The 11,285-nt window shown below is 41.0% G+C and overlaps 1 protein-coding gene across 3 annotated transcripts in view; it reads left to right on the top strand.

Moving 5' to 3' along the window:
• The first annotated feature begins 3,879 nt into the window (after nucleotides 1–3,879).
• ZCCHC8 (zinc finger CCHC-type containing 8) overlaps nucleotides 3,880–11,285 on the top strand; it is a 32,987-nt gene continuing 25,581 nt past the window's right edge. For 2 of the 3 annotated variants that reach the window (XR_012648012.1, XM_075012702.1), the window contains exons 1-4: nucleotides 3,881–4,346; nucleotides 6,877–6,917; nucleotides 8,233–8,307; nucleotides 10,182–10,287. Coding sequence is in view for 2 of the 3 variants with exons in the window: in XM_075012702.1 (XP_074868803.1) it covers nucleotides 3,942–4,346; nucleotides 6,877–6,917; nucleotides 8,233–8,307; nucleotides 10,182–10,287 (627 nt within the window). In the remaining variant the exon portion in view is untranslated. Of the gene's footprint in view, nucleotides 4,347–6,876; nucleotides 6,918–8,232; nucleotides 8,308–10,181; nucleotides 10,288–11,285 lie in introns of all 3 variants that reach the window. The other variant, XM_075012703.1, reaches the window with a different exon arrangement.

Genomic DNA, 11,285 nt, shown 5'->3' with positions numbered 1-11,285 from the left:
GTCCACAAGTCCCTTCCACTTCACTCTGTCTCAGGCCAAAACTTCTAGCTGGCTCCAGGAGTACCCCAGTTGTTCTTCAATCTCCATAAGACCTTGGACAACATGGAGAAGGTCATCTTTTTGTGCTCTCCTTGTGGGTTACGTGAGAGCTTGACAGACTCTGCTGGATGATGGTTTTCTGAGAGAGTGGTCTTACCATCCCCACTTTCTTCTCTTGATTTCAGCGTCAGTTGGTTCTTGTCCTGCTCTTCCAAAGCTCCTCATTTGTCACCAAGTCTTAACATTTGATGTGAAGGATGTACCTCAGGCATCTGTTTGTGTGTGTCTGTAGCTTGTAATTTGGAGATGGTTTAGTATGCCAGGTCTTGCATCCATACAGGAGCACGCTCTCTTCACATTGTGTTGAAGATCTGCAGCTTTGTCTTCGCGGATATTATTTGTGAACTCCATGTGGGATGCAGTCTTGAAGGCAGCTGTTTGCTTTCCCTATCCTGACATTGATACCATTATCTGTTCCTCTGTCTCTGCCCAAAATACTGAAAGACACTGCCATTAGCTAAATTTTGTATCCTAATTCCACCTATACACTAAAAAAAAAAAAAAAAATAATCAGTGGTCCTTGACCACAAAAAAGGGAAAAAAATCATGCTGGGACAGCGCCCCATCCAGTGACTTGAGCTTCCACTGAACCTACAAACAGAGCCCTGCACTTGGTGGCAGAGAGATGTAAGTTTCCTTCTGCCTCATGGGCCAAAACCTGGAATAACAGATGGGCAGGCAGTAAAACCTTGATCAGCTGAAAGAGGAGGAGCTCCACGTTTCCTGTCTGCTGCCCCCATCAGAGAATATGAAACAAGAGTGTGATCTACCACTTTATAGAGTGCTTGGAATGGGAATGGAATGGAGAAATGCAGAACCCTACTGCCATGACTCCTCTCGGGACTCTGGTGAAATGAAGTAGTTCACACATTGCTATTTGAGTTTTAGTCTGAGTTTTTGTTGGACTTACTCATGCTTCACACATCTCGCAGAAACTGGTCTTGTTGACTCTTAGGGCAAGGCTTAGTCCAATCTGTAGCTTGGATTGGCTGAGGTTTTCACTAGCTTTGTTACTGTTGAATAACTAAAACTGACAGTATAAATGGTTTCCTTTTTCAAACATACAATGAAAACTTTTCAAAATACAAGGAAAGAAATAAAACGTATTGAGGGAATTAAATACAGAGGAACAAGAGAAGTAGTAAATAGCTAAATTAAACTTGTCAGTGCTTTAGTTTAGTCCCTTTTCTAAAATAACTTCAAAAAAATGCTACAACCAGAAACCTGTATGCCTTCTCAGGATATCCTCTGTAGATTTGCATTGTTGCAAGAGGAAGATGTCCATCTCCAACATAAGAAAAAGTTGAAATAACATCCTATTATCACTTCCTTGAAAGTACCCAAAGACTAAAATTCTGGAGTGCTGGACAACGAAAAACAAAGTGTGCTTTTTTTCATTGTGATTACAGAAGTAATAGAGAAATCTGTCACAGAAGACTTGTGTTTGGTGTCCAGTACTAATGATATTGTGACCTTGTGTAACTTTTTTAAATCAATGTATTTGTTTGCATAACAAATGTAAATGGAGATGTGGAAATCTTAGACAGTCTATAGGCCCCCCAAAGGGTCCATAGGTTGAACAGTTTTTGTTCTAATATGGTGAAACAAAATTTGTCACAGACATGGAATCATGAAACTGAAGTATTGAAAATGGGGTGGGGGAATGCATTGTATTATCTCTCCACACTTTTCTGAAGTTCCTGAACAAGACTGAGTCAGAAAGAAATTGCTCTGAGTACTGGCCCTTTTTTTACTTCAAGCAGACTAAGAAATGGTATGTTCTATTTGTGTGTCAAAATTGAGAATTTCACTGTTGAAAAAATTAATTTTATCAAATTAAACCCATATTTTTCCAACAAATTAGCAGGAGTGAAGTAAATATTAGAATTAAGTGTGCATAAAAACTGAGATGATCTCTTTTATGTCCTTGAAGTAAATATCAGAGTTATTTGGGAGCAGGAGGAAAGGAGAGAATGTAAGGACTTTACTTGTTCATAAAAGTTGTAAGGGATTTTTCCCTAGTACAGATGTGCTATTTCTAGCCAATGACTGATACAGAGTGGCTTGAAAATAAGGTTCTCCTATCCGCTGTGCTTCATCCATGCAACAACATTGCAGAGTACCTTTCTCTCAACACTATTAAAACTAGCATTATGTGTCCTTTGAGTAAGCAGCCAGTTGAAAACCATAGTTCTTTGGTGATCTGTTCTTAGTTCCTGTCTCTGCCAAGCAGGGCAAGGTAGGTACGTAGCTTGTATTCAGCTTAGCTAGAACCACCTGTGGGTAGAAATTTGCAGTATTACAGTATGTAATAAATATCAATAAACGGTGCTACATATAGCAGCTGTTGTCTAAAATATGGATTTTATCTCATGCAAGCCGGGAAGTCCTATATTTTGCTTTTTAAAGAACCCTGTTAATTTGTATTCTAGTGTACCTGTTTTTGAAAAAAGCTCTTAACAGCTTTGGGGATATTTTCACTGCAGGACAGTAAAATTAGCATCGGACACTACTTTTTGGATCAGAGATACTAGAGCCTTCTATATATACATGTGCATTATTTATTATAACACTGGCCAAAGACTTGTCAGAATGGGGGCCTCATTTTGATGGTCACTGAACAAAGATTCAAAAAGCAGTGGAGTCTAATAGGAATTCAAAGATGGCCATGTGTGGTGGTCTTTCCATGTTGTCACTTTCTGTTGTACCTAGAGCTAGGCACTCTGGGGCCCCTCCCCTGCCCTAAATAAATGCCCTCCCTTTAGAGTCAGGCACCCCCTGCTCCCCTATTCTAATTCAATGCTGGTGACTCACAAGAGCTCCTGGAGCTGCCAGCAGGGCCACTGCCATCATCCACTTCTCCCACCAAACTGGGGGGGCATGTGAATGGAGCAGGCAGACAGCACTTCCCCTGTGTAACTTTCAGGAGACATATTTAAGGGCTACAAGAGCCACATGCAGCTGGAGAGCTGCAGATGGACTTATGGTCTTAAGAGTTAGGTACACATGTATTTGCCACAAAGCAGTGTCCTATTCACTACACGGGGCGAGTGGCAAATGTATTGGCCTTGTTGTAAAGACTCCATTCTGAAAACAAAAAGTAGAACACAAATTGGTCAAAGCATGGAATGAATCTCAATGTCCACTGCCTTCCTAAATTCCCACAGCTGCACTAGTTGCCATTTCTTTTGGAGCAGGATTGGTCAACATGTGTCTAATGCTATAAACAGACCTTTAAGACAGCACATTCCCAAAGGGAAGGTGAATTTGAGAGCTTGGATTAAGTTGTTCTAATTTGTTCTGCCAAACACCCCAGAATGATTATTTTTATTTATCATCTAGCAGAGCTGTATGTGGTACTGATCAAAGAAATAGGACAATTCCTTGCCTGTGGATGTTCCAATAGACATGAAGGAGAAAGACAGGCTCGTAAAAGTCCAAAGTACCCGATACAAGTGAAGGAAATGCTGTGTCCCAAAGTGTGTCACAGCAATGCTCAGCTTCACGTTTTCCTTCTGCCCCTCTGGATTTTCTCTTGAGTCGTGCTTACAAACCATTAGCTGTTACACAGCGAATGCGGTTCCAAGGTTTCAACCAAAAGACCCCACCCGCCAGCTTGTCCGCTGGTTCTAGCTTCTGAGCTGGAGGTTGCAGTGATCCCTCTCAGGCAATGTTCACACTCAGCCGTTAAAGCCATCCCCTCTGGACTACATATCCCAACATACAATGCGCTGCTTACATCCTAGAGGAGGGGGAGGGCTGGAAATCCCAACATGCAACACTTCTTGCGCTTCTCCCACTACGTTCCCCAACTGCAGAGCACCAGTGATCTATGAACGGCCATGAGTATTTTGTGCCGTTGCATGCCGGGATTTGTAGTGTGGATGGGGGCGCTACCGCCGCTTTACGGTGACGACACCGTGCCCATGGGGAATCCCTTTTCGCCTCTCCTCCCCCCACACCCCGGTCGAGCGGCTGAGGCGGCCGTTACCTCTGCCCTTTGCCCCTTGACCGTTCTCCCCCGCTTCCTGCCGCAGCCTAAGATGGCGGCTGAGGTGGATTTCGGGGATCGGGAGCTCTTCGAGCAGCTGGACGATGACGAGGCGGCGGCCCCGACGGCGCAGCCGCTTCACACCCGCTTCGAGGAGGAGGAAGACGAGGACGAGGACGAGGACGAGGACAGGCAGGCGCTGCGGGAGCGGCTGAGGGACTCTGAGGAGATGGTGCGGCAGCTGCGGGCTGAGAATATCCTGACAGGCGGGATCTGGGCCTCGCTTCGGTTTCCCGCCTGGGCCCGGCAGGGAACAACCCCGACCGCGGTCCAGTTTCGTCCTTGATGCCGGTTCCCTTCCGGTGCAACCTCGGTTCCTGCTTCTGCGGGGTCCGGGGCGCTGCGCTGAGGACTCTCCCTGGCCTACGCGGCACAAAACCCTTCACCCCTCTTCAGTTCACCGAAGGCGGGCGCTGTCCCCTCCCTGCTGCCGGGGCGGGGGTATCTCCTTTCCAATGCCCTCTTCCCCCATGAATGGGGTCTCCGCCCCACCAGGAGGCAGGGCTTGCTAGTCAGCTCTCATTAATCTCGCTCGCATGTTGCCTTTGCGTTCTGCCGCCCCAGTCCGGCTGTGGTTTTGCACGGGGCTGTGCCGTCTGGACATCGACATGAAGTGCGGCTCCATGAGCTGCTTAAAAATCCGTTTTTTGTTTTTTGTTTTGATTTTGTTTTTTTAATCCTAAATCAGATCTTCATCGTTTGAAACAAGTGTGGATTCCCAGGAGTGTTGCATGTTAAAGTTTACAAAAAAAAATCAGTGGTTGGTTTTTAGGGTCACGTTTTTGAGGCTGTTTCAAGCTTTAGTAGTTTAAAAAAATCCTTTTTAGTTTGAAAGTAGAATGTAATACTCTCCTTGCTTCTGAATGGCTTTTTTATTTTCTAACTTTATGTAAGCCGAAAATAGTAAGCAAGTAGCTTCAGCAGCCATTCTTTTTAGATAGGTTTAAATTAAATGGTTTTATGTACAGTCCTTTCATCATATGAGAGTAAGAGATGTGGGCTAACACTTGGGCTATGTGTACACTAGCCCAAAACTTCAAAATGGCCATGCAAATGGCCATTTCGAAGTTTACTAATGAAGCGCTGAAATACATATTCAGCGCCTCATTAGAATGCCAGAAGCGACGGCACTTCGAAACTGAGACGGGTCGTCCAGATGGGGCTCCTTTTCGAAAGGACCCCAGCAACTTCAAAATCCCCTTATTCCTATCTGCTGTTAGGAATAAAGGGATTTTGAAGTTGCCATGGTCCTTTTGAATAGGAGCCCCCTCTGGACGATCCGTGGGGCGGTGTGCCTCATCAGTTTCAAAGCGCCGCAGCTTCCAGCATTCTAATGAGGCGCTGAATATGTATTTCAGCGCTTCATTAGTAAACTTTGAAATGGCCATTTTCATGGCCATTTCAAAGTTTTGGGCTAGTGTAGACACAGCCTCTGTGTAGAATGAGAAGGCTCAAATGAAAGAGGGTTGCTAGGTTTGACTGACTTTTTATCCTATCTGGTCTTGAGTTTTCAGTTTTGTTTTTGGAGGTGGAAAAGTTTGGATTCTTCATCTCATTTCTCAATAAAAGGTAAATGAGATGGAAAAGGTATTTTTAAAAAAACAACTTCTATTGATATTTCAGCCTGCTTGTTTCCTAGAAGAAAGGACACCACCAGTAAGCAATCCCTAGTTTAGAGTTTAAAAATCCATCTTTACATTTTTATGCTGAAATTTAAATCAAAACTTGCATTGCCTCTCGTGTTACCTGTGTCTCAGATAATTCATTTTTAAGGAAGATGATGGCAAGGTGGACTTTTTTAGTTTTATTCTCTGGCTGTTTTGTTTAGTCTGACACTTTCAAACTGTGAAATGCAAGACCGACTAAAGAGTTTGATGTTTCCTTTTTATTTCATGTTTTTTCCTTTGTGGCAATAGTGTGGATGAAGTGTGTTTGTGGAGGAAAATATTTGTGCCTGGGCCTAATACAAATGTCAGTTGCCTTGTATTTTTTCATTTATTCAGTGTATCTGTCTTTGTGTAGCTTTTTAAAAAAAAATATTATCCCTGTCTGGTTCTTTAAATTTAGTTTCACACGTGCTGTAGTTTTAAGCTTGAAACAGTGTATACCTTAGTTCTCCACTTACTTCTGACCTTTTGCTATGTTGTTTTCCATTCTATGTAATGTTTTTGTTTTGGTCTCTTCTGTTTGAGTAATTTTAACTGTAGTTTTGTCAGACAACATGAAGATGATCTACTGAGATTGAAAGACAACAACTGGGGTACTTCTGGAGTCAGCTAGAAGTTTTGTCCCAAGACAGAGTGAAGTGGAGGAGACTTATAGATGACTTACGCTCCACTCAGAATACAAGGGTTTAAGTAATAGTAGTTTTGTCATAGGAGTACTGTTTCTACATGATAGGCATCTACTTCTGGATGAAACAAAGTATCATCAGTAACAGAACTTTTCTGTAGTGTGTATTATGAGGTATTGTTGGAAAGAGGCAACTTTCCTTCAAACCAGTTTCTCACATTCCCCTTTTTCTGGACCTATAAATTCAGTTTTTGGTTGGCTGGTGAGTTTATGAATTGCTTTGTATAGTGCTGTAATGGAATTGGAAGATCCCAAAACCCTGTTTGCTGTTCAGTACAACTATTGAAATAGTTGACTTTTTTTTTCAAGTGGTATGCTTTGATTCTAATGATTAATATAAAGAACATGAGTATTCCTTGACAAATAATTAACATCAAGAACTTAGAAGAAAACTGAAGATTTTGACGCGACCAAGGTATGTTATTTACTTTCCTAGTTAGAAATTGTGTTTGTGTGGATGTGAATCATTGTAATTTTTCATGTTCATGCTACCCTCTTCCTGTTGATCTGCATCCTCACTAGGAGTGCTTGTACTGATTTAAAATGGGCAGTGGAGAAGGAGGGAGTTGAGAGCCCAGGCACTCAGCTCACCCTGCTGCCACTTGTGGTTTTCCCAGTGTCACTCATACTTCAGTTGGGAGCTCTGTGGTGAGCCCACAGCTCAGGTTCTTAGAGCTGGGCAACAAGGCTCCAGCTGTCAGCACTGCTGGGTCTCACATCTGGAACAGGGCCTCTATCTATTTGAGCAGAATCGGGTCCAGCTGGGAAATTCCCATCTCTAGTTGACAGGCAGTGCAAGTAGCTCAGTGTCTGTACAGACTTTGTCGCCTGAACTGCTTTTACCTATTGCATGTCTCATGCAGGGGGATTAACTATAGTGGTGGAAGGACTATTGTAGTGTGCACGCTTACATAGTTACATCTTTGTAGTGTTGGCATGCCATTTATAAGTTCTGATCAGTGAGTATATTTAACACAGATCCTTTCCTACTATACAGGAAATTTGCATAATCACTGTCTTCTACACGAGTTACTTGAATATACACATTTCTCTTTTCTAGAAAAGGCACAGTTGTTATTGCATTTCTAAAATTTCTGAGCACTTTGGACACTATCTCTGTGCGTTCAAGCTTGACTATATAGAAGTTTAAAATGTCGGTAACTTTTCATATAAAAACTGTTACCATAGTCTTTTGGAAAACGAGTTTCTCTGAAATTGTGTAGCAGTTATTAATGTAATAATCATTTTCACTTGTTACTATTTATTCAGTGAAAACAACTAGAAGTCCCGTGGCACCTTATAGACTAACAGCCTTTTTGGAGCATAAGCTTTTGTGAGCAAAGACCCACTTAATCAGATGAGAAATTTCTAATCCATAATTACCTGTCGATTTTTGAGTTAAACTGCAGCTTATTACAAAAGTGCCAATTACTAATAAGAGTAGAGCAGTAATAAAATCTTTCGGGCAACTTGTTGGTATTTTCTACTGCATTTCTTGAGGTGGAGACACTGGATTTATACAGGGGGAGAACTGTAGCTGAGAATACCAGAATGGGTGAAAAGCAGATGGCATTTGTACTGGTCAGGCCTGCCTATGTCCCAGGGAAAGTCAGTCCTCTTGATTAATTGTGGTGTTGTGATAAAATAAGTGGCTGCACACACTGTTCATGCAGAAAGAGGAAACAGTAATTACTCAGTAACTTTACAGTATCTTTTTTTTTTTTTTCTAGTGGACTGTCAGTGGACAATTCTAAGTTAGATGGACCTTTGTTACAGATTTTATTTATGAATAATGTTATTTCGAAGTAAGTAACTTCCACTCCTAATAAAGTGTCAGTCTAATCTCTCTTTGATTGCCTGTGTTTGGAATTTTAGTGTGCAGTGGTGATGTGTATAAACCAATCTCTGGTTCTGTTGTATTCTGATTACTTATGCAGTTACAGCAAAATGTCGTTAATATCCCAATTCCAACTGGTATGTTACTTTTGTTATAAACCATTTTATAAAATTATTTTCTCAAACATACGTATACTGAGGTAGGTGTTAAATGGCCACTGACAACTTAATTTTTCAAATTTAATTTTTAGAAGGTGTTTGACAGAAAATCCTTTGTTCTGAAATTTATTTAAAAAAAAAACTTGTGCTCATATTCAGAATGGTCACACCTCTGCTTCTCTTTGTTTTTATGCATATGCTTGTCTGCTGCCTTTTTTGTCTCTTCAGTTGCAGGCTTGGGGGGATAATGAGTGTGGGTTCTCTAGAACTATGTTTGTGATAAGCCAAACTGACCACTGTATAGTGAAACAAAGTGTCTTCAAGTGAACTGTTTTTCCCAAATATTAAGTGTAAGAGCAAGGGTTACTTTTAACAATAGTATGTACATTTTCAAATAGAAATGTCATTTATTTAAAAGTTATGTCCCTTTTGAATATAGCTGTTGCTGTTTTGCTGTACTATAAATGACAGAACTGTTAAATGTAAAGCTCGCTTGAGGTTTGTTTTTACTTAGGTACTAAAGACGGAATTGTAGCATGCAGTCTAATATCACTAACCTCTTAGTTACTAATGCAAACATTTAAATTTTTTAATGCCACTTTAAAAGGAATATTTTAAGTCATCACTAACTTGTATTTCATTTAAAATAGTCAGGTTTTATCTGCTGTTCATATACATAAAATGACTTATAAAAATCTTTTTGAAAGCATTCATAAACTGATTTGTCATAGTTTCTCACGGTTAATTTTACAGCAACCTAAAAGAAGCATGCAGGATTGTAAAATCAGAAAACGATGGAGGAGGGAATAGCTACTGGGTTTACTGTTCCTAGTGTTTGGCTGCCCAAAAGAGAATCAGGTGCTGCCTTGCTGATTACCATGAGCATCACTGTCAGAAACATATGCTGCTGGCAGTGAGTGCTATCTACATATCCCTTGCTGCACATAAAATTTATTCCACCCATGGATGGAAGAAAGTAGAGGGAACCCTAGCTGGGTCTGTAGTGAACCTTTGGGTTTTCCATTGTTCTGTATCCTGCTTGGGAGCCTGTTCATAGTACTTTATCCAGTTTAGTTTAAATATTTCATGCAGCAGGACTTGTACCCTTTCCCTTTAAAAATTGCAGTGTAGAAGAGTTTGTCAAGTACAAAATCTTTCTTGATTAGCCAACATTTTGCACTACTTAGAAAGTGTCCTTGTCCTTGGTAGCTACCTACATTGATAGTTTATTTAAAAAATATTCTAATCTTGATCTACCTGTGTATTTTGATGTGTGGTATCCAATTCCATATGCCCATGTCTCATTTCATTTCTACTTCTGCTAGTAAATGGGGGAAATAAATGTTTACAACTCACAATTGTTACTTAATTTAGTTCTGAAATCCACATAAATTATATGAAATAGCATGGATACAGTTTTGAATTTACTTTTTAATAGTTGTATGTCTTTATTTTCCTATTAATAGATGTGATGTGTTGGTGACGTTTGAATAGCTTAGATTTATTAGTCATACCTTAAAATGTATGCATATAGCAATAAAAGCGTCAGGAACAAAATTTTTAGCCTGAACATTAAACAAAATCACATTATGCAATGTTCAAAATTTATAATTTCACTTTTGGGAATTCTGAAATGTACATGTGCAGTCTGTTATATTCTCTTATTTCTACATTTTTTTTGCAGGCAGTATCATCAAGAAATTGAAGATTTTATTTCTAGTTTAGTTCAAAAGTATGAAGAGCAACAGAGAGCTGAACCAGAAAGGACCCACTTCAATGTTAAGCCTCAGGTATGTACGTTCAAAGAATACAAACCTCATCTGGACCACTTTGTGTAATTCTAGTCTCCCATGTTTAAGAAAGGTGAATTGAAACTGGAACAATTGCAGAGAAGGTCTACTAAGATGATTTAGGACTAGGACTGGAAAACCTATTTTTTGATGTGAAAGTCACATAGCTTATCTTGTTAAGCCTCACCGAAACAAGGCTGGGGGAAGATATGCTTTGTCTCTATAAATACATCTGAGGATAAATACCAGGAAGGTGGAGTAGTTCTTTAAGTTCCATTGTGGACATAAGATCACATAGATATAAATTGGCCATCAGCAAGTTTAGGCTTAAAACTAGACAGGCTTCTAACCATCAGACGAGTGAAGTTGTGGAATAGCCTTCCTTTGGGAGTAGTGGGATAAAATTAACTGGCTTCAAGATTAAGCTTGAGAAGTTTATGAAGAGAATGGTATGATGAGACTGCCTGTAATGGCACACAGCCCATCTGTGACTGCTAGTAGCAAATATCTCTAATGGCTGGTGATGGCACGCTAGCTGGGGAAGGCTCTAGGTTTACTATAGGCTGGCCTTCCTGGGTCTGGCACCCTCTATACTTGGCCAGACCAGGGGAGGTCAGACCTCCAGGCTCTCCTGTGGAGCCACCAGCCTGTGGGCCAGAGTCCTGTCCTGTTCCATGTGCCGGTTGTCCAGTTACCTGAGCTGAGTCAGATTGTCTCCATGCCCAGCTCCCCAGGCTGCACAGGACCAGCCAACTACCCCTTTTTCCATTACGGCTCTCTGGTCTAGGAGCCAGACCACGAATGTTGCCAGATCAGAGAGGTTCTACCTGTATTGGGGATTTTTTCCTTGATGTTTAGCTTGTGAGTCTTGCCCAGGAGGTTAGTATAGATCAGAGTTTCTTAAACTGTTCTGAAGAACACTGGTGTTTTGTGAACAACTCTCAGTGTGCCCCAAGCATCTGGTGCTTTTTTGATATCATACATTGATGGAATATATT

The sequence above is a fragment of the Carettochelys insculpta genome, chromosome 18, assembly GCF_033958435.1.
Source record: "Carettochelys insculpta isolate YL-2023 chromosome 18, ASM3395843v1, whole genome shotgun sequence".
Taxonomy (NCBI): domain Eukaryota; kingdom Metazoa; phylum Chordata; order Testudines; family Carettochelyidae; genus Carettochelys; species Carettochelys insculpta.
Note: the sequence above shows the minus strand (reverse complement) of the source record. Positions and strands in the feature narration are given on the sequence as shown.